At 43.4% G+C, this 22,251-nt stretch overlaps 1 protein-coding gene across 23 annotated transcripts in view; it reads left to right on the forward strand.

Annotated features, from left to right (window-relative positions):
* The window catches only part of DMD (dystrophin), a 1,311,735-nt gene extending 1,306,554 nt beyond the window's left edge, over window positions 1-5,181 (forward strand). For all 23 annotated transcript variants that reach the window (XM_077342956.1, XM_077342959.1, XM_077342965.1 and 20 more), the window contains one exon: window positions 3,687-5,181. In XM_077342956.1, coding sequence (XP_077199071.1) covers window positions 3,687-3,784 — 98 coding nt within the window. In that variant the 3' untranslated portion in view covers window positions 3,785-5,181. The remainder of the gene's footprint in view (window positions 1-3,686) is intronic.
* Window positions 5,182-22,251: the final 17,070 nt, after the last annotated feature.

Consider the following 22,251-nt stretch of genomic DNA (forward strand, 5'->3'; position numbering starts at 1 on the left):
AGGCCCTCAGGCTTCCCTGTGTTGCTCTTGGAAAGGCCTCCTCCCCTCAGTCAGGGGCTGTCAGAGGCTCCTTCGCAGCAGTCCTGAGGGGATTGGGATGGGGATGGGGAGCACTCTGTAGCCTCCTGCCAGCTCTGTCAGGGTTCTGAGGCAATTTACAGTTGGACATGACAGGCAGGAGAGCCTGTCCAAGCCTCTGTTCTCATCCCCCTTGGCAGCTCTGCTGACCTCCTCTCCCTTTGGTGGTCAGGAGCAGACTGGCAGCCAGACTGGGCTGGGTGAATGGAATTTTGGTCTGTCCTGGTGAGGGGCCAATAGGAAGGCACTTTGTGCGCCTCTCCATTGGCTGCTTGGCCCTGGATGGACACTCGGAGGGCCCAATCAGGAGCCGCTTCACGGTTCCTGATTGGGCCCTCTGAGTTTTTATCCTGGACAGGGCCCGCCCTAACTCCTCCCCAGGTGGCCTTACTCTTTTATTTAATAGGACCCTGTCCTATTTAAAGATAGTAGATTCAAAGCCCGTTCATGAATTTTATATGATGGTTTAATATTCAGAACATTGTCAAGCATTTCCCTCCCTCCTCTTTGTATTTCAGGGTAGCTAGACAAAGGGGGAAGTTACCATTTTATGGTGATAGTAATGGGGAGGGGGAAGCATAAAAGAATGTGAAAAATAGGTAACTACAATTCTGAACATCAAATTACCCAGAACACAAAAAACGGATGCTTTTAAAGCCTTTTGTGTTTTATCCTACATGTTCTTATAAACATCTTACAGAGTGACAGATACCAGTCTATAACTTCCGACCTGATCTAATCACTTGGCTTTGGAGAGTGACTTCATTTGGATTTGAGGGTTACTGATTACTGGGGATGGGCATGGCCTGGAGCATAAACTTGAAACCACCATGAAAATTGCTGGGGTTTGGTTTCCTGGTTGAAGATGTGTGATCTTGTCCATACAATCCTCCCATGACCCTCCACATGATTTCTGGGTGAGTGTTAGTGGTTTGTGATGGGTGTCTCTGCTGTTTTCTTGGCAGATACACTGGCAGTGATTAATTGATCTTCAAATTATGGGAGTGGACTTCTGCAGCCTTGGAAACACCAATAGTGATTTGCCCCTGTAATACTAGTCAAATTGAGACAATCAGTTTGACTAGTACATAATTTATCTTGCCCATTTTATAGCATTATCAGAGATAGTTTAATTCTCCCTTTGCTGCCACATTCTACTAAACACTCTATCCTCACCTTAGTTAAATTTTTGTTAAGGGATAAAGTTCCAACCACTTCTTATATGGTAGCAAAATTTCTTTATATTTCTACTAGAATAAGACTAGCAAGACGGTCTGAAGGATAGCAAACTCTAGGTAAATATCACTTAGTTGTGATAGGAGCATCACATCAAAATCACAAGATGTCATAGTCCCATTGTATACGGCACTGGTCAGACCACACCTGGAGTACTGTGTGCAGTTCTGGAGGCCTCACTTCAAGAAGGATGTAGATAAAATTGAAAGGGTACAGAGGAGAGCGACAAGGATGATCTAGGGCCAAGGGACCAAGCCCTATGAAGATAGGTTGAGGGACTTGGGAATGTTCAGCCTGGAGAAAAGGAGGTTGAGAGGGGACATGATAGCCCTCTTTAAGTATTTGAAAGGTTGTCACTTGGAAGAGGGCAGGATTCTGTTTCTGTTGGCTGCAGAGGAAAGGACACGCAGTAATGGGTTTAAACTACAAGTACAACGATATAGGTTAGATATCAGGGAAAAAATTTTCACAGTCAGAGTAGTTCAGCAGTGGAATAGGCTGCCTAAGGAGGTGGTGAGCTCCCCCTCACTGGCAGTCTTCAAGCAAAGTTTGGATACACACTTTTCTTGGATGCTTAGGGCTGATCCTGCATTGAGCAGGGGGTTGGACTAGATGGCCTGTATGGCCCCTTCCAACTGTATGATTCTAGGAGGAGCAGGAAAAGGATGTCATGAATATATTGGCCATAGTATTAAAATCTTTGCCTGGTATAGGGGTATTTACAAATATTCAATGCTTTATCTTTTTGGGAGGGACTCTACTTGCCATTTCATGATCTTTTTTCAGGGTTTTTTCCGTTTACAAAAATTCAGGACCATTTTAGCAATTGTCCCTTGTTATTTTGCCTCCACCTCCAGAGGTAGCAGGAGCAGAGAGGAAGAGGAAGCTGGTCTTACCATAAGAGTTGTTTGGCAGCATCTCTCCCCCCCCCCCCCCCGGATTTCAGAGAGCTGTTCTCATAGAAGATCTTTTAAAACTGCAAGAGAGGAAGGTGCAGAGTTTGATGGACCAGCTTTCTGTCTCTTGGGTCCTGAAATCCTCCCAAAATTCCAGAAGATAAACTTTCATTACTCCTGGAATTTAGGAGTATTTGGGGTCTTTTTTCTCAAGTATATCTGAGTACACATTCAGTATGATAATCCTGACAGTTACTGTGTTTTAGTCCTACCTACTCACAAGTCATCATAAAATTAGAGAAGAGCATGTCATACTTAGGCTTAACAGCTGTGGATAGGAAGGGAAAGAGACACTGTTGACTTGAAAAAATTACTGTGTAGAAATAATATCTCAAAATATGTGCCTCTTCGGTCCCCAGTTTAGTACAGTAGCACTAAACCAGTAACATATGACATAAAAAATATATCTTGTGTCATTTGCATTTGTTAAATGGTTGATAATAAAGTCTAGGTGGTGCCTTTTGGCCTTATAGTTACTGCTGTCTTCATCATAGGGCCAGAATCATGTGACAGTCACATGAAGATATCAACACACCAAACATGCCTTTGACCCAAGAAAAATCTCTATATATGCAACCCCAAATAGGTTCTTCCTGCTTCTGAGTTCCCAATCATGGTTTTCTATAGTTGGTCCATCTCCATTTCTGGATTTTCCTTTTCTGATCTGTCCTTTCTGGTTTGAAATGAATTACCACCTAAGATGTTTTTTTTATTTATTTAATGACTGACCATGCCAAGAATATTACTGCAAAACAACAATCTGACATGCTCAGCTTTTCTTTCTCACTTGACAATGGAAGCCAAATTCATTTAATTAATAGCTGTTTTAGGAGAGCTAGATTCAAGTCCAGCAGCACCTTAAAGACCAACTAGATTTTCAGCGTACAAGTTTTCAAAAGTCAATGCACCCATCTTTAAATATAGTATTTAAAGAGATTCTGTGACTCTATGTAGGATTCATTTTGGTTGTCAGTGGGGGCTTTGCTCAGGACATTATTCTCATTAATTTCAATTAGGATTCTTTCAAATTCCCCTGTCAGGTTGTGTGGTAGATTATGACTGACCAGGTTAGCTGTTATACACTTTGATTTATTCATTTACAAACATTTGTGTAGCAAATTCTTTCATGCTCATGTTTGATTTTCGATAACCAAGGGTTATCATGCATGTGCCTTTGAAACAGATTTGGCCTGTCTGTTGTATTAAAACCTAGTGTGGTGCTGGCTAAAAACCTCTCTGCAAGTTACACTCCGCTTTACTGGTGATTATGCAGTTTCAAAGGACACAAAATGGTTTGCATGGGGAATGCATCTTTACCTCAAAGTACCTGAAGGTTGATGAATAACACGTGCAGGTGATATTCTGTATAGCTAGGCACAGTGCAGTTTCATTCTCTTCTTTTCCTTTGTTTTGCAGGCCACAATGTAGGCAGCCTTTTCCACATGGCAGATGACTTGGGCCGAGCAATGGAAACCTTAGTTACCGTGATGACTGATGACAAGGTGTTAGAATAGCAAGATGCGTTTTACAACTTCAGGCGTCCCGCATGGTTTTTATAATATTCATATGACAAAGGATTAGACTGTAAGAGTTTACAAGAAAACAAATCTATATTTTTGTGAAGGGTAGTGGTACTATACTGTAGATTTCAGTAGTTTCTTAAGTCTGTTATTGTTTTGTTAACAATGGCAGGTTTTACACATCTATGCAATTGTACAAAAAAAGAATTACATGTAAAATCTTGATAGCTAAATAACTTGCCATTTCTTTATATGGAACGCATTTTGGGTTGTTTAAAATTTATAACAATTATAAAGAAAGATTGTAAACAAAGTGTGCTTTATTAAAAATTGTTTATATAAATCCCTTTAAAAAACAAAAAAAATGAGGCAGTGCATTTGTTTAGCATCACTTTAGCTCTGTAATTGTACCAGACAGGTATTCATGTTCTGTGTTCTTTTCCTTATGTATCAAAGAGAGAGTGTCCGCAACACCAATACAATTAACTGACATGTTTCATTATTTGTGTCTGACTAGCAGCTGGCTTTTAAAAAAGACTTGTTGTGAACTTCCAGTTGAGGTCACTTTTCCACCTCCTTCCAAGTAGAATGAAATCTTATTGAAATTATCCAGCTAGTTGGCAATAATACGAAAGAGCACATTACATGACAATGTTATCTTCAGAGCTTGCAAAAATAAAAAGACAAATTGAATCAGCATTATCTGCTCCTGCTGTTTCCTCCACTGCTATGAATCCAAATGTTGTTAATAAATACAAAATAGGAATTGCCTTACTGGATTACTCCTTTGGACTTCATTGTCTGGTATCTGCCTCTGGCACTGGCCAGCACCTTAATGCTTCACAATAGAAACCCAATTGGCTTCCAGGCTGTGTAATGCCACCCTTGAGAGAGGCCCTGCATCTCTGCACATGGGGCTTGGGGAAAGGATCTCCTCACAACAGGCAGTGATCTGCTTCCAGCCTGAAGCATGAGTTTAATCAGTCATGACTATTATTTAGATTTTTATAACAGTGTTAATAAGCATTGAAAATTGCCCAATCTCTTAAAAACAAGAATGCTATAAATCTGCCTTGCTGCAAATTCCAAGGAGCCACGGCATTTCAATCAAGCAACAGGAAACAGTGTGGAGTTACCCAGTTGGCCCCTGCCCATTGGGAAGCTGAAAGCAGCCACACTGCGTCATGAGTTGGTCATCCAAGGCAACAGACCCCGGAAACGTTTTGCTCCCTGTATCTTTCTACAAGTAATATCGCACAATTAACAATTACTCAGGAGAGGGATAACAGAAAATAGATGTTCAATAACAGCTCCTCAGGTTTACTACTCTATAATTTTGAGGTGCTGTTAACAAAAGCTTTACCATTTCATTTCCTCCCATTAACCTTTAATTCCACTGACACACAGTAGAATTTCTCCATCTAATTCACATTAACATTTTGCAACAGTAAAATCTGTTACCTCTTCTTGTACGAAATGTAAAGTCGGAGAAAATTTTATTTTATTTTTAATGCTAGTTAACATTAAACATGGGTAGTCATGTTATTTCTACCTCACTTTGGTTTTGTGGTGTTCCTGACAATTATGTACAGAAGATATTACATCATCACCACTTGTCCATTGTGTGAACAGCTCTTTTCATTTTAACAACATTAAATTTAAAACAAGAAGAAGAAAAAAAGTAAATAACTTGTGGAAGTCCCACACCTCCATTTTTCATTATAAGAGTTGCTTAAAACGTTAGGTAAGTCTATCGCTGTGGCAGCACATTGCCTGCACATGGTGAAATTGGCATAGGAGTGAAATGCACCAACCACAACACTTGGGCTATAACCCAAAACAAAAGAATTGTGCTTACTCCTGTCTTCATCTAGTTGTCCCTTTTGCCAGAGTGCAAAGTCCTCAAGCACAGAGGAGATGGAAACATTTTATTTAAAAATAAATCCTGCTTTTCAACATGCTTAAAGCAGCTTATAACTAGATAATTATAATTATACATGCATCATACAATAAAATATAGTCACAGTAAAAACCATCAGATGAGCCAGCTGAATTAAAAAAAATAAATTGGAAGGGCATACTAAACTGAAACCTACCTTCCACAATAAGATCAATTTACAGCAAAATAGTGACATATACTATCATCAACTCAAACAAAAGGTTGCACAAAATAGTCTTGGACATCATAGACCAGGGGTAGTCAAACTGCGGCCCTCCAGATGTCCATGAACTACAATTCCCAGAAGCCCCTGCCAGCGAATGCTGGCAGGGGCTTCTGGGAATTGTAGTTCATGGACATCTGGAGGGCCGCAGTTTGACTACCCCTGTCATAGACTAAGCACAGATGTCTTTTAAATAAACACCCTATGTCAACCCCACCACGTGCAAGCTTCTCACCTGCGCAAGGATAGATCATGCCTTTTAGTTAGAATGTAACCCCGTATATCCTCATGGCCTTTCTTCAGGAAAGTACAAATGAAGATATACTGAACTGAATCTTTCTGTTTGTGTTTTTAAGTTGAAAATTCTCATTTAAAATTGGAAACTAATGGAGTGCACGATTGTTTACATCAGGGTTTTGGGTTTTTTTTCTTCATAGACATTAGTTTTGAAGTGTGTCTGTCAAAATATTTAAAGAGTTGAAGAGCTTTATTGCTGCTTTTTAAGCATTTTGAAGGAATTATTTTATGTTCCTTATCCACCAATTATAGAACAGCAAAGTATCATCTGTGTAACTGAATAACTTATCACCTGGCATGTTATACCATTATTATCCAGTACTGGTTTATTACTTGGGTATCATAATCTATTGTGTTTTAACATCAACACTGTAACATTTACTAATTATTTTTATAAACTTCAGTTTTATTGCATTTTTTCACAACATATCAGATTTCACCAAATATATGCCTTACTTATTGTATTATATACTGCTTTACTGTGTATATCAATAAAGCACGCAGTTATGTTATAAAACCAAGTGTGGCATTTTTACTAATGGTCTAGCATCTAATTTGTGTTCTTTTTTCCAGCTAGACTGCCTTTATAGATTTTAACTGGGCAGAATGCCACCTTATCCATTCCTGAATTCACTTTTCTCCCCAGTGTAATTAATACCCTGCAGCTAAAGATTGTATGGCCAAAAGCCAATGGTGCTACCCATTTTAAAAAATGGCATCAGGTTTGGGGGAAGGAGGGGCCAGGGAGGCTTCAATATCTTTTTTCCTTCTTGTGACTAATGAACTGTAAGCCTCACACTGGAAAGCCTGTGCAGTGTTTTAAAGGTAATGAAGCTTTTTAATGAAAAGTGCCTGGTAAACAAAATTCAGTTCAGCCTACAAATACTTTTGTTTTATGAAGCAGCCCTTAAGAATCCCCTTTTCTGGAACATCTGTGGCATCTGACTCTCCTCATCATTTCAACCTTGCAGGCTCACATTCTTTAGTGCTTACACACAGGTTAAAAAATTTAAGCTGCATTCCAAAGAAAACACAGGGATGGGTTTGTTTAGATCTTTATTGCCAGAAACTGGAATGGGTTCGAAGGCAAGCAATCAGATAGAAAGTCCTCTTGTTGTCTTCTTTCTATGCATTGGTTTATTCTTAATAATAAAATTATTTTTATTTGTATCCCACAATTTCCCTGATTGATGTAGGGCGGGTAACAACAGGTTTTAAAATTGGAAACTAATGAAGAAAGGTTGTACAGAAATTTAAATATTATAGTAAAAATAGTACATTTTTAAACTTTGGTGCCAGGTCATTTAGGGCAGTGGTCCCCAACCCCCGGTCCAGATACTGGTACCAGTCTGTGGATCAGTCAGTACCAGGCCGCAGCTCCTCCTCATCCTCCTCCCCGGCTGCTGCCTCGGGAGCTGCCCTGCCACTCTGCCGCCGGCTCACCTTTGGTGCTCTCCAGCAGCCACCATGGCTGGGGCTCCCCCTCAGTGTGGCACTGGGCAGCTGCTGCTGGCAGTGCCCCCCAGTGGGTGGCAGGAAGTGAGGGGTGCCGGCGGGAAAGCAAGTGGAGCAGGGGCTCAGGCTGCGGCGATGTCCCTTGCCAAAAGACTACCCTCCCTCCCCAGGCCTCAGTCAAATTGTCAAGCATTGACTGGTCCCCAGTGATGAAAAGGTTGGGGACCACTGATTTAGGGCTTTGAAAATGACAATCTGAACCTTGAATCTGATCTGGTCTCCAATCTGAAGCTAGTGCAGCTGGGAGAACACTGATGTACTATACGCTGTCCATTAGGTCCTCATAAGGGCCCAAGCTGCTGCATTCTGGTCTAGTTGGAATTTCCAGAGCAGCTTCAAGGGCAACCCACGTAGAGTGACTTGCAGAAGTCTAGCCTGGGGGTGATCATTCCATGGATCACAATGGCTAGGTTGGGCATCAATAGGTAAGGTGCAAGATGTCACACCTGGCAAAAGTGGTCAAACGCCAGGTGAGTAATGTTTGTGTTCTGAGCCTTCATAGATAGGGAAGCATCCAGGATTACACTCAGGCTCTTGAAAGTAGTCGAATGTGTTAAGTGGACCCTACCATGGGCTGGGAATTGCACTGCATTACTCCCAACATCATGACTATTATGCATGTGTTAGTTTTCACCACAGTCATTAAAAAAACATTTCCATTTATGCACGTGCTCTGATACTGCATTGTTGGGTTTTTTGTACCAATTATACATTTGAAACCATTCCAATGCTAACTGTGGGAGGGGGAACTTCCTCTATTGTGATGCAATATCACTCTGGGACATGCTGCTGGCATGGCCTCATGGGAATTGTAGTTCATGGATATGGAGACATCAACAAGAAATTTCCATGAGGGCACACAGGCTTTTGAATGTCCATACTACCACCTTTCCCCCTCTGAGGTATACTGTTCCTCATAGAGAGTGGACCACAGCAGACCACAGGTTCCCATGCAAACTTAAAGCCCCCGTCATACTATCCCCTCCCCTGTAAAAAAAAATCTAAATAATTGAAAAGGCCAAAATGGGACCCTCCACCCATAGCCTAAAGCAGCTCTGCTTCCTCATTCTCCTGCAAGACAACCAGTATTTGAGACAACCATTAAGCCCGCACAAGGCGGCACTGGGAAGACCCCCGATAAACTGTCAAGCAAGGAACACCCCCCTCACCATGGTCACTGATCAGAAGTAGACTGCCGCTGCACGTAATTACTTGTGTGCTACAAGTCTGTAGAGAAGCTACAGTTTTGTAGTCTCGTGCATTCGGGGAAGGTAGTAGAACTAATCCTCATTTACATAGAAATACTGTTGGCTCGGTTGCCAGGGAGACTCAGAAACAATGTTCACTTGACCCCTTGACATTGAGGAGGCAGAAAATTAGCAGCAGGCACCTTGAGCTCCCATTGGTGGATGAGGGACTGCGAGCAGAAAAGGGGCTATCATAGAGTCTCAGGGGAGGAGACCAAAAACATGTTAACGTGTATGAATGAAAAAGGGGCGTTCTCAGCCCTGCCATAAAAGAAAGGTTTCATAGCTAGTTTTAGATACTGCACTAAAAAAGCAGTGAGTTTTGCACAGTGAAAATGGTGCCATGTGCAGAAATAGAAACATTTTTGGGGGCAGACGTTTTGCGAGGTTTCCTGCCATGCATAATACACCCCAGCCAGAGGACCTCTGTCGTAGCTGTATTTAAGTTTATCCAACCCTGCTTGAGCCAATCCTTCCACACATTTTGCCTGAGATCCTGGTAGATGTAGATGAATGGTCACCCATCAACAAAAATAGCTGGGTGTCATCTGTATATTGATGGCAATAAAGCTGGAAACTCCAGATCACCTGGGCAAGGGGGCACATATAGATGTTGAATAATATTAGGGAGAGAATAGCTCCCTATGGGACCCTGCATGTCAGGGCCTGCCACTGGAAGGTTCTCTCCCTGTTGCCACCCTCTGTCCCTGACCCTGGAAGAAAGACTGCAGCCATTTTCAGAGTTTGCCTTCATTCTCCAAGTCAGCAAGGCTAGCAGCCCAAGGTCAGTAATGTTGAACAGTGCTGTCACATCCAGCAAGAACAACATCTAGGTCCAGCTGCGTGTGGAGATCATCTGTAAAGGTGACCAGAGTTATTTCCACCCCATGGCCAGTTCAGAAGCTGGATTGGAATGCATCAGAAGCCTATGTTTCATCAAGAAAACTCTATAACAATCCCTGAACCACACACTCAGCCACCTTACCCAAAAATGACAAATGCAAACCAGGAGATAGTTGGTGGGGCCAGATGGGTCCAACCTCAGCTGTATTGTTTATTTATTTAAAACATTTTTCTCCCTTTCCACCTGATCATGGACTCCAAGGTTGTAAACCCATGAACTTCTCACTAGCAAAATTTTTCAGCAGGCAATCAGTGCAATCTGAGCACTGTCTCGGATGCACAGCTGGGTCCCAGCCAGGCAGACACCTTGCCTGTCCCTCCAGCCTTACCGCCACCAGCAGCAGCACCCCAAGCCAGCCCCAGCAGCTGACCAGAATGCCAGAGACAACACTGGTGGGGCAACTTGACAGATCACTGCTGGAGCGCCCGGCTCAGGGCACTCTCTCAAGGGAGACGGGGCCCAGGTGAGGTTGCTCCAACAGATGGAGACTGAGTCTCCAGGTGCAACTGTTTTGCTTGTTAGGAAAGGTTGCACTTTAGGAAGGGAGAAACATCATGCCCTTGTGGGATTACTCATGAGTGAGGGCCAATCAGTTTAATTTACACTCTGCAAATGAGGGCCAATCAGGTCAAATTGCATGCAGACAGCCAAGAAAAACCTCTATGGTGGGAATGTGTTCTCATGAGTAAGTCCTAGTAAAACCTAATAAGGCACCTGCTCTCAAGCTCAGACTTCCTGCCAGTGTCAGAGGAGCTGCCCTGCTGCCAGTAAGTTGCCCTGGCCTCCTGGCCTCTTTCAACTTGGAGGACATTGGGGGGGGGGAGAGAGCAGAGAGAGAGGGGCCACCTCCTGATGCAGCTGTTGTGTGCCATCTGAAGGGGCTATGGGAGGCCTAGAAATACCCCCTGCCAAACTTCTGGGACCCAGGACAACCAAGAAAAGCCTCTGCCATTGGAATGTTTACTCATGAGTAAGTCAGGCAAGGTTTGCAATTTGAACAGCCACCTATACTGCTACCTGGCTGCCCACCCATCCACCTGTCTGTACTTCACCACTTGGTGGTGAGATAGCAGCAACAGCTTTCCCCCCACCCCCAGCTGCCTACCTGAAGTGGGTATAGTGGCAGTTCCTCCTCATTGACCCACCCACACCACACACCAACAACACCTTCTCATTGATAGGAAGGCAGATAAGGCTCTCCTCAGCTGGCCAGCTTCTAAAGAATATATGGAGTTGGGCTGAATCAGGCCTCAAGGACTGCCTGGTTCTTCCTTCCTTCCCCATGGCTGTTAAATTGAGTTTTTTGGTTGTTGTTGATGTTGCTTGCTTCTTGTACAGACAACAGACTTCTTGAGGGGGGGGGGCTTTCTGTGGGGAAAAAACTTTTAAACTTTTAAGATTTTTCTGCAAATTTGGACAGTCCTTCTAGTTTTTTTGAGGGCAGACTCCTTTCTGCCTTCTTGGCACCCATCCACCAATTACGTATCCAAATATGGGGCCATGTTTAGAATAACTTTGTCCACTTCTATCTTGAAAACTACTCAGTTTTTTAACCACCAAAAAGTTCTCCTGATATAGAATTAAGCAGCAAGGCTTCCAGGACAGATGCTGTAGTAACTGGCCCCTCAGGAATGGTGGAATTAAGGGGCACAATGGGAAAAAAGTACAAGCAGGCAGCATTTTGCAAAAAACAAATAGAAAAGGGCGAAGGAAGCAAAGTCTCATGGCAGGCTGCCTCCTCCCAACTCTCAATCTAGAGAACATGGTGAATTTCAGCCTAGGAAATCAGGGGAGAAAAGCCCAAACATGGAAAGCAAAGTGTCAAGTTGCAGCATCCAATGGAAGTCCAAAGTGAGGCTAAAACAAGGGCCCATTCCGCACAAGTTAAATGTAGCAGGAGTGTGGCAAATTGCAAACACTACTAATTTGCAGTTATGCACGACGTCGCACACAATCTGCCACACTCCTGAAACAGACCCGCAAAAAGCGCTTTGTTGTAGCGCTTCCAGGGAAATCGCCAAAAGTGGATTCACCCTCTGGAAAGTGCTACACACTTACGAACAATCTGCAACAGTATCGAAAAAGTTCTGTGCATTACCATTGTTGCGTTTCAGCAAAGTCCCTGGCTCTCTCTGTACTTCCGGCGAAGCGATCGCCATTTTTTTTTCTTGGAGCGAGCAGAGAGCAACGAGCCGGCGAGGCTTCTCCGGCTGCAGTCCCTCCACAGAGCTGCTTTAAAGCTCCCCCAAGTCACCAAACACAACACAGCCCCATTAGCAAGTTCCCTTTATTTTCGGCCGAAAATCGCACCCATGCATGGGGGGGGGATTTTCTTTTTACTCAGGGGAGTGGGGCAACGAGGAATCAGCAGCTCACACGCCAGCTGCCAGCTAGATGGGTCTCTACGTTAGGAGGAATCAAGGCATATTCGTTGCGACGTGTGTGTTTTTTTTAAACATGTGCTTAAAGGGAAAGGGGCTTTTTGGGAGCATGATAATGGCCGCCCATTGGCTGCTCGTTTGATTGATGGCCCGGGGTGGGACAAAGCACGGAAAAAAATCGCTTCCTTTCTAGTGATTTTTGGCGAGACCGGAAACCTGTGGGAAATGATTGAAACGCTACTGGATTCCACTACAAAGGCAGGTATGTGTTACGCCGAATTCTACTATTTTAAATTCCGTTATTTCTTTCTGGAAGCAATTTGCCATATTGATCCTTGTGCAGAATGGGCCAAGGTATGTCTCAAATGAGGAAATGAGCTCTGCTGGGGTCCTTGGGTGTTTATGAGCCAGGATTCTAATTCTCTGATCTGCTCATACCAGGCGGTGGGATGTAGCTGGTAAGCACTTTCTCCGAGGACTCACACAGTGCACTGCCCACCCCTCTTTTTTTTGGATTTTATGGGTCTCTCTAAAATGGGATCTTAGAATGTTTCTGTGTCAAGGCTCTGATTCCACATCCTCTCTACTCATGTTGGTCAGTGGAGGATAGCTAATGGGTGCAGCTGCTGAGTGTTCACACATTTTCACCTACACACACACACACCATCTTCCTTTTGGGATCTTCTGGCTCTCTCTATGCGTGGGTCGTTGCGTGTTTGTGGGTCAGATTCCATACTGTCTCTTCACTAATGCTGAGTGGTAGGGCAGAGCTGGTGGACACTTCTGCTGCAGGCGCATACATTTACACACACACACCACTCCTCTTTTGTGGGATTTCTGTGCCCCTCCCTCCCCGATCAGATGAAGCAAATGTTAAATCAGGGTTGAACTTTTTATTCCATACTGCTGATCTGAAAATGTGATGCAAGCTATGTTCTTCAGTCCAGCTGGCAAGTGCCTAACCATTCTTATCATTAACTATATATTTCTTTATATTTCCAATTTCTGTGATGGCTATTACTGTCTTCAGTGTATACAGAAGGATGAGGATAGGTTGATAGGACATGTGCTAGTCATGAGGCTACAGAAAGTTTGTAAGCACTAACAACACGTACTTCCCCAACTTTTACTTCAATTGTGTGAATGTCATTGTGGATGTTGGACAATACCAGCTTCACAGGCAAGGTGAGTGCAGTGCATGGCCAATTCCAGCAGGGGTGGGGGGAACTTGCAGCCATTTGTCATTAATACCAGAATGTTCTCATTTAGAGTTTTTAAAGAAATTAATAAACATCGATACAGTTTCAAGAAAAAAGAAGAGTCTGAATATCAATAAGACCTGGCTACCAGCCCCCAAAAAACACCAGAATAAAAGGCCATGGGAGTCTAAAAAACATCTCACAATGGTTCATCAGATAAGACAGGCAAGACTTTGACTAATTGCCTTTCTAATGAACTCCACCCAGACACAGGAAAAACACTTCTTAATTGACTTGCTAATGAACTTTACTCAAACACAGGAAAGGAGTTTTCTTGTTCCAGTCCAACAACTGGGAGACTCCCAAGTAAGATAGGAATGTGATACATTACACACACATCCCAAGAAGTAAATGAAATACCCAGCAACTATGTACATACTCTACACTGTGGCATGGAGAGTTTCCCATCTTGCCATGTTGTACCTCTGAAGATGTCATCAAAATTTACTGGCAAAATGTCAGGGACTAAAACTACAAGAATATGACCAGACAGCCCAGAATTATTTGTAACCTCATTTCTCTTACCTGTTCTAATTCCTAAATCTGATACCTACCTGACAATTATCCCTTAAAAGTGAAATAAATTAGTGTGTTAATTCTGAATTACCATCAGCCTCTGATGGCAAACTACCTATGAATGTCTATTGCCTTCAAAGCCCTATGGGACACCATAAATTTGCTTTGACTTGATGCCCCCCCTCCAAAAAAAATCACCATCAAGGAGAAACACATACTATTCAGATCTTCTTTGTGCACAAGCAAAATGGCCACATTTTCAGCTTGGTGTAATGGTTAGGAGCGCTGACCACTTATCTGGTGAGCTGGTTTGATTCCCTGATCCCTCTTCCACCTCCAGCCAGCTGGGTGACCTTGGGTTCGCCACAGCACTGATGAAGCTGTTCTGACCAAGCAGTGATATCAGCGCTCTCTCAGCCTCACCCACCCCACAGGGTGTCTGTTGTGGGGAGAGGAAAGGGAAGACGACTGTAAGCAGCTTTGAGACTCCTTCGGGTAGAGGAAAGTGACATATAAGAACCAGCTCTTCTTCTAATACAAAAAGAAGTCAAAAATGCATGATGTACCCTTCCCCCCATCAGCTACTGGTCAAGCTTGACTGATATTCTGCTAACGTGATTGTGCAGAATTTTGCCATCGGCAGAGATGAGAAGTATAGCTATTACCCACAGTTTTAAACCTAATCTTTTGACATTGCTTCACTGCCTTCAGTGACAATCTATCAGGAACATGGGAAGCCTACGAGACAAGAAAATCAGGCAGGTGTCTGGGTGAGAGAGATTGTATGTGTTTGTGGATAGTGCTCTTTACATGAGTGTGGACATCCTGGCAATACAATTCAATATAACCTATGGTTATGCAAAAAGAAATCCTATTGAACAGGTTGACTAGGTTCATACTGTATGTATGTACCAAATTACACCCTTACAACAGGGGTAGTCAACCTGTGGTCCTCCAGATGTTCATGGACTACAATTCCCATGAGCCCCTGCCAGCAAACGCTGAGTTGAAAAGAAATTAAGCTTGAAAGTATCTCTGTTTTGCTCATGTTTCCTTGTAAGCACAAAGAGAGTCAGGAATCTGATCTTTTTGTTCTGAATACATGTTAGCTTCTAACCATGATTTAAGGGAGACATACGCATAGATCTTCAAACTCTGTAAAATAATATCCTAAGTTACACAGCTAGATAAATGTCAGGCATTAGCAGCATTCACTCGCTTGGCAAAAGTGGCTATCGGTTGTTGCCATGGGTACCAGAGCAGCAAAACGATAATAATATCAACGTAGATAAAGTAGGAAAGGATAACCTATGATAACTCTGTTTCAGGTTTCAAGACAGCTTCAAATTAACTGTGATCAGTGAACCCTCCGATCTGTAAACCAGATAAGAGATCACATGGTTTACTTCTTAAATATCTCACACAAGGAAACCCCACTAATGTGTAGCCATTGCAAGCCAGTCTGTTAGCTCTAAGCATACATTTCCCATATAGCTATTTTAGTGGCATGAAAGAAGTCACATTAGTTATTTCTGAATTTGTTGTGCAACTGTACAGTGTACATACTTCCTTGGAGTATTTGTTGATTTTATCTTTATGGCATTTTTTGCTTCCGTTTCCCTTGGCAACAGATTACTCAGTCATCTTTAATGCACAGAGAGGAATAGAAATCATATTTCTTACCAATTAGATTCCTTGTATGACATCAGAGTGGGCTGATATCCGCTATAGCAATAAAAGCTGTGGAAACAGTCAGCACACACAAAGAGATGCCCTGTTTTGACTTAATTTCTAAAAATAGACAAGGACTGCAAGTAGTTGGAAATCACTCAGAGGTGTGATATCATTTCAATCTGCAATTGATGAGAGAGGGGGAGGGGGAGGGGGAGGGGGAGGGAGAGGGAGAGGGGGGGAGGGATGCTTTGGGGAAATGGTTCTGTAGTACTCTGGGTATGTGTGCTCATGCTATCCTAGCAAAGTGACAATTCTCTTTCTACCCAAATACAATCCTGCCATTGAATTAGCTATGGAGTTTTAAACACCAAATTGTTGCTGCAATCACATGAATGCATATTTATACCAGAAATTAGACAATACCTTGGGACAATCACACAGCAGGAGATCAGGACTGTAAAGCACCTCATTATATTTTAACTAAAGAGAATCAAGTCTCCCCACTCAGCCGATTCTTCAATTGAAAATGGTTTCAATATTTGCAAGCTTTCTTTGGATTATTCTTATAGGAAATCTCCCCTCTAAATGTATCTAGCATCCCACTAAATGATCTAATCCTGCTGGTTCCAAAAGACTCCTTGCCAGCTCTTCCCTGCAGTTAGCCATCCTCCTTCATCCTTGCAAAGCTTTGCTTCCCTCTCCCCAAAACTTGCATCCGATGAGTAGACCCTCAAGGGAATGGCTGTTGCTTGGAGACCCATTGAGAGGCTGATCAAAGGAACAGTTTTACATTGGGGACATACACACACACACACACACACACACACACACAAATCTAGCTTTAATTTAATTTAATCCTTCATTTATATTCTGCCCTTCCCATAATGGCTCAAGGCATATTACATCAGAATTCAATACAATTCAGTGCAATATTAGAAATAGAAATAATTAAGCATAAGATATAAATACAAATCAAAGTTATAAAATTAAAATCTAAACTTAAATTTTAACAACCTACGGGCTGCCTCTTTCTCACAGCAGTTATAATCAGCTAAATTGAACTGAACTAGGGGAGGGGGCATATAACATTTTACAGGATATATCTAATTAGCTGATTTTTAGGCATGGAGGCCAGTGTATTCTTGGCATTATCTCTAGGCCTCAGCTATAGGCCTGGCACAACAGCTCCATCTTTAGTTATTTAAATTATTTAAGTTATTTACTTATTTGATGTATTATCCGCCCCTCCCGGAACTGGCTTAGAGGCCCTGCAGAACTGTTTAGGTAGGTAAAGCACTTTACCAGGCTGGAGCCAGGGCTGAAAAGGTCCGTTTCCTGGTGAAGGCCAGTTTTACTTCTTTAAAATCACCTTTCCGCAAGACAATACACAAGAGGAACAAGGTGGTGATTTGGGTGCAAGAGGACCCAGGTGCATTCTAAACCAGGCATGGGCATAGGAAAACAATTCAGACCATTTCGGATTTTGAATGGGTTGATTTGGCTGAATCCTGAAGGGTCCAAAGTCCCTTCCCCAGGCTCAGATTCAGTCAAATTGATTTGGCCAAATCTAAAAAGGTCAGAAGACCGCCAGCACTTTATACTTCAAGCATGGCAGCCGAGGAATTCCCCACACCTCTCTTCCCTGCGGCAAGCTGGTTCTCTGCTTGTGGGAAGACTGGCGGGAAAGAGAGAACGCCAAACAGATCAGTTGGTTTATGGGTCCTTTAAATGCCTCCCCCTTTTTCGGGCACAAGAGATTGCTGCCGAAGAAGGGGATGCTTTTACTAGGCACCTCCCCCTGCTTTCTCAATCAGCATTTGGGGGGGGGGGGGAGGGAGAGAGCATGCACCAAACAGCTGAGGTGACAGCATAAGCTGGCTGACAGGCGAAATCTGAATTGATTTGGCTGAATCTGAAAAGGTCAGAAAACAGCCAGAAATGTAGACATCAGGGACGGCATGTATGGAATACCCCAGATCTCCCTTCCCAGAGGCAAGCTGGCTCTCCATTTGTGGGAAGGCTGAGGGGGAAAGAGAGCAGGCCAGACAAATCAGCTGTTTGGTGGGACCTTTATATGCCTTCCTCTTTCTCAGGCAAAAGAGACTGCTGCTGAAGAAGGGGGCATTTAATAGGTACCTCCTCCCACTTTCTAAAACAGCATCTGAGGGAGAGAGAGCATGCACCAAACAGCTGAGGTGACAGCATAAGCTGCCTGACAGGCCACTTAAATGCATTCTCCCCAGCATTCTCTGACAGAAGAGAGGTTCTCTGCTGCCAGAGAAAGTGTGTGTATGGGGGGGGGAGAGATTTAAACTGGCTAAATCATGGCCGAATAATTAAATTGCAATTTGGTCACCTCTGAATTGGCCTGCTGAAATTGCAAGGGGTAGGTGATCCAGCTCGGATTGGTCTGAAAAGTACCCGAATCAGCATTGACTGGGAACTTTCCAGCTTCTCTTAACTAAATCACCTATCTGTATTCTAATCATCTGAGCTGAATATTCTTTTGAAGCTGACCTCCCTTTCTTCTTGAAATATTTTTGCATTGATTTTGCCAACTCCATTTTCAAGGCATAATAAGCACTTGCAGAGGCACTCTCTGGGGAAAGGGAACGCCCACAAACGAGGGCATTTGACAACCATCCCCATCATTTCCTTTTGCAGTTACCACCTGGCAGCAGCAGAGTGTGTTGCCCTTTAAAGACAATCAAACTGCAGTCAGCTGATTAGACACTAGAGACAAAGGAAATTGAAAGTGCATTGCTGGACATGAGGGAAGCAGCTAGAAAAAGGTTAAAGAGCGATGCTGAAGTAATATTTATGCAAAGTGGGCCTACTTTTTATATAGTAATTCTATTCAGGAAAGAGGGGGAGAAAGAGCTGGCTCCACTTTGGAAAAGAGAAGTCTTAAATGGCAACTTGCATTACAGCACAAGCCCAAAAGAGAATGATTCTAATCTCAGCCAAAGGGAACAAAGCAAGCCATAGTAACATATTAGATTGGCATTGCTTTCATCTGCTTCCTTAAACCTAGTGGCTGCCAACCAGCCTATCAAAAGCAAGACAAATTAAGATATGGTCTTTGTTCAGAACACTTCAAGGAATCTGAAGAAAAGAAGAGCTGTTTCTTTGGTACCCTGCTTTGTACTATCCAAAGGGGTCTCAAAGTGTTGTTTGATGGGTCCTTTAAATGCTTCCCTTCATGTCACCACAACAGGCACTCTGTGAGAGAGCCTGAGAGAGCTCTCAGAGAACTATTGCTGGCTCCAGGTTACCCAGTTAGCTGCATGTGGAGGAGTAGGGAATCAAACCCAGTTCTTCAGATGACATGCTGCAACTCTTATCCATGACACTAAGATGACTATCAGATGTACAACCTTGGCACACTTTGCAATATGTCCACTTCCATCAAACTGGTGTAGAAAATCAGGAGTTTCTTATATTTTGCCTTAATTGTATTATTATTAGAAGAATTGGTTCTTATATGTGTTTCTATTTATATAATTGTCTTAATATATGCTTATTGCATATTTTATAAAACATCAAAATAGAGTTTTGTGTTGGCATGTCGAAGGATTGTACAGGTTACAAGATGTGAGTTATTCCCTCACACACATTGTAAAGGAAGACATAGAAATCAGAAGTAGCTTTCACTCTATTACAGAAATAACACCCTTTCTATGCCATCTAATATTACACCAACATAAGTTCAGGGTGTGTGGTCCAATTCATCCAAGATTAGATGGATAGAAATCATCTAATTTTGTTTTACGTTCATATATTGTGAATAGCAGAATAGTTTTGTGGGGTAAAAGCCTGTTGGCATTTCAAAGAGAAGACATATGCCACCTAATGGTTAATACACACAGTACAGTACCTTTATTGACATAAAAATTTTAGTCACAATAAAATAGAATAGATACCAATTATTGCAAAGTGCCTGTAAATTCCACAAATATAACAGAATAAAAGATTTTTAATCCCTCCTATAAATAAAATATACAGAATATATAATCTACAATCAATGTCACAGTCAGTCAGTATGACTCTTACTCTGATAAAAAAATAGCTAAAAATTCTGCAACATCCTCTGTTATTTCAGGGATTTTATTGGATATTAGATATTGAATCTCATCTACACTGGAGTAATTTGGGGCTTGCAGGATGGGTCAGATTAAAAGGGAGCACTGCTCACAAAATAATGGACTAGTAACTGTGTGTGTAATTGTTTCAGGTTTGCTGAGGTGACAGGCACATATCCTTTGTTCCATTGGTGTATTTTGGCATCTCCGTTTAGCTACAACTGATGGGAAGATATTCATCCTAGCAATCATAAACAGAGTAGGTGCAAAATTGAGGTTTGTGGAGGTTCACAGATTGTGTGTGTGTCACAAACCTCAAACTTACACAACAAACCTCAACATGTTTGAGGACCAGTTCAGTTCATTGGGTTCATTATCCAGTAGGCTTTCTCCCAATGTGCTAGAGGTGCAAAATTTGCTGTGGAGCCCCCTGAGTGCACTCATGGTCATCTCATGGTCAACATGGTTTCTGGGTATGGACCACCTCTCTCTCCTTTGGCTCTGTGAGGGGGTCACCTCCCCACACCACAGGACCAGACGTGAGTGGCTTGGGCTGATAATATCTCCCTCATGAGAAAACACCCATTTGCTCTGCATACCAGTGGGGGGGGGGCTGGACTGGACAGCAGATTCATGGCAAGATTCAAGAGCTTGGACCACATGGCAAGAACCAAAAAGGTTAGGGATAAAATCAATTTTAGAAAAGTATAAACTGTTTATTATAGGAGGTCAAATGTTTAAAAAGCATAAGCTGCAAAGCCCCATCTGTAAAAGAAAAACACTAGTGGAAGCCAAAACACACACATGCAACCCCTTAGAGTCCACATATAAATGAACAGCAGGCTGACCCCCCCCCCAGAGCAAGCCACTCATACAGCCCCCTTCTGCCTGAGGGAGAAGGGTGCAATGGGGGAAGAACCGCTAGGGCATTCCCACCCCCATCAAACACCCCAAAAGGCTGGATGTGCAACCGTCAGGACTAGAAGACTAGAGAGATCCAAAGAGAAGCTAGGCAGGGGAGAACAATTTTCCCCAAAGCACAAGACCTGTTTAACCTAAATAATGTTAAAATATTAGAAGAGAAGAAGGGAGAAGAGAATTGTGTGTATTTGTGTGTTTGTAGCTCCTATTTCACTACCCAAAAGAGCCCAATATGGCTTATGATTACTTAGTTCTCCCCTCCCCAGAGAGGGAGGTAAGGCTGAGAAAACTCTGAGAGAGCTGTGACCAGCCCAAAATAACCCAGGCAGCTGGCTGTGGAGAAGGAGTGGGAAACAGATCTGGGCTGATTCTGCACTTACTTTGTTTATTTTGTTGTGGATCCTGCTAAATTGAGATCGATTTGAACTTAGGTCTCTCCCCCCCCCCCATTGAAACAAAGTATTCTGCACTCGATTGTGCACTCAGAACAGGAGGGGGGGTCGTGGAGCAAAGTACAACAGGAGTCTCCTTTCTTGAAAGGAGGGGGCTTGGAGACAGCAGAGGGGGGGGGATGCCAAGAGGCAAATCTCTGCTGAGAGACGTTAGGGCTTCAGAGCGCAGTCACATTAAGGCAGTTGTTCTCAACCTTGGGGTTACAACCCCATTTGGGGTCGCTTGGCCCCTTCCCCGGGGTCACCAGGTTGCTTGTGGCGGCAGTGGGTACCAGCAGGTAGTGGCATCAGGCGGTTGTCCAGTTGGACAAGTGCCTCCCAAGCCTACAGCCCCCTGTTCTGCCTCCAACCCCTGGGTGCCTCGAGGAAAGGGCGGAAGTGGCAGCAGGTAGAGGTGGTGGCCCGTGGTGGCGGCAGACGGCGGCAACAAGCAGAGGTGGGTAGTGGCAGCGGGTGGTTGTCCAGCTGAACAAGCGGCCCCTCCAGACCACAGTCCCCCTTTTCTGCCTCCAGCCCCCGTGCACCTCAAGGAAAGGGTGGAGGTGGCGGCTGGCAGAGGCGGCGGAGCCATGGCACTGGTCACCTCCACGCCACCTTGATTGTTGTGTTCTTGTGCACGCATGCATGCTGCCCCCACACATGCAGTGCCACTGCCACTGCCACCACCGAAGTTGGGGTTGTGGCACCAGAAAGGTTGAGAACCACTGCTTTAAGGGAAGCCTTGCAACTGGGAAGACTTTGAACTGATGCCCTGGCCAATCAAGGAAGACTTCCTTGGAGGCAGGAGGCACGAGGCAGTTATTTCATAAAGAGCACAGATCTGCACATTTACTCATGGTGGTTTTTGAAATATTGAGGCTTATATCTACTCCAGGGTAAAAAAAGGTAAAGGTATCCCCTGTGCAAGCACCGAGTCATGTCTGACCCTTGGGGTGACGCCCCCTAGCGTTTTCATGGCAGACTCAATACGGGGTGGTTTGCCAGTGCCTTCCCCAGTCATTACCGTTTACCCCCCAGCAAGCTGGGTACTCATTTTACCGACCTCAGAAGG

The sequence above is a fragment of the Paroedura picta genome, chromosome 6, assembly GCF_049243985.1.
Source record: "Paroedura picta isolate Pp20150507F chromosome 6, Ppicta_v3.0, whole genome shotgun sequence".
Lineage (NCBI taxonomy): Eukaryota > Metazoa > Chordata > Lepidosauria > Squamata > Gekkonidae > Paroedura > Paroedura picta.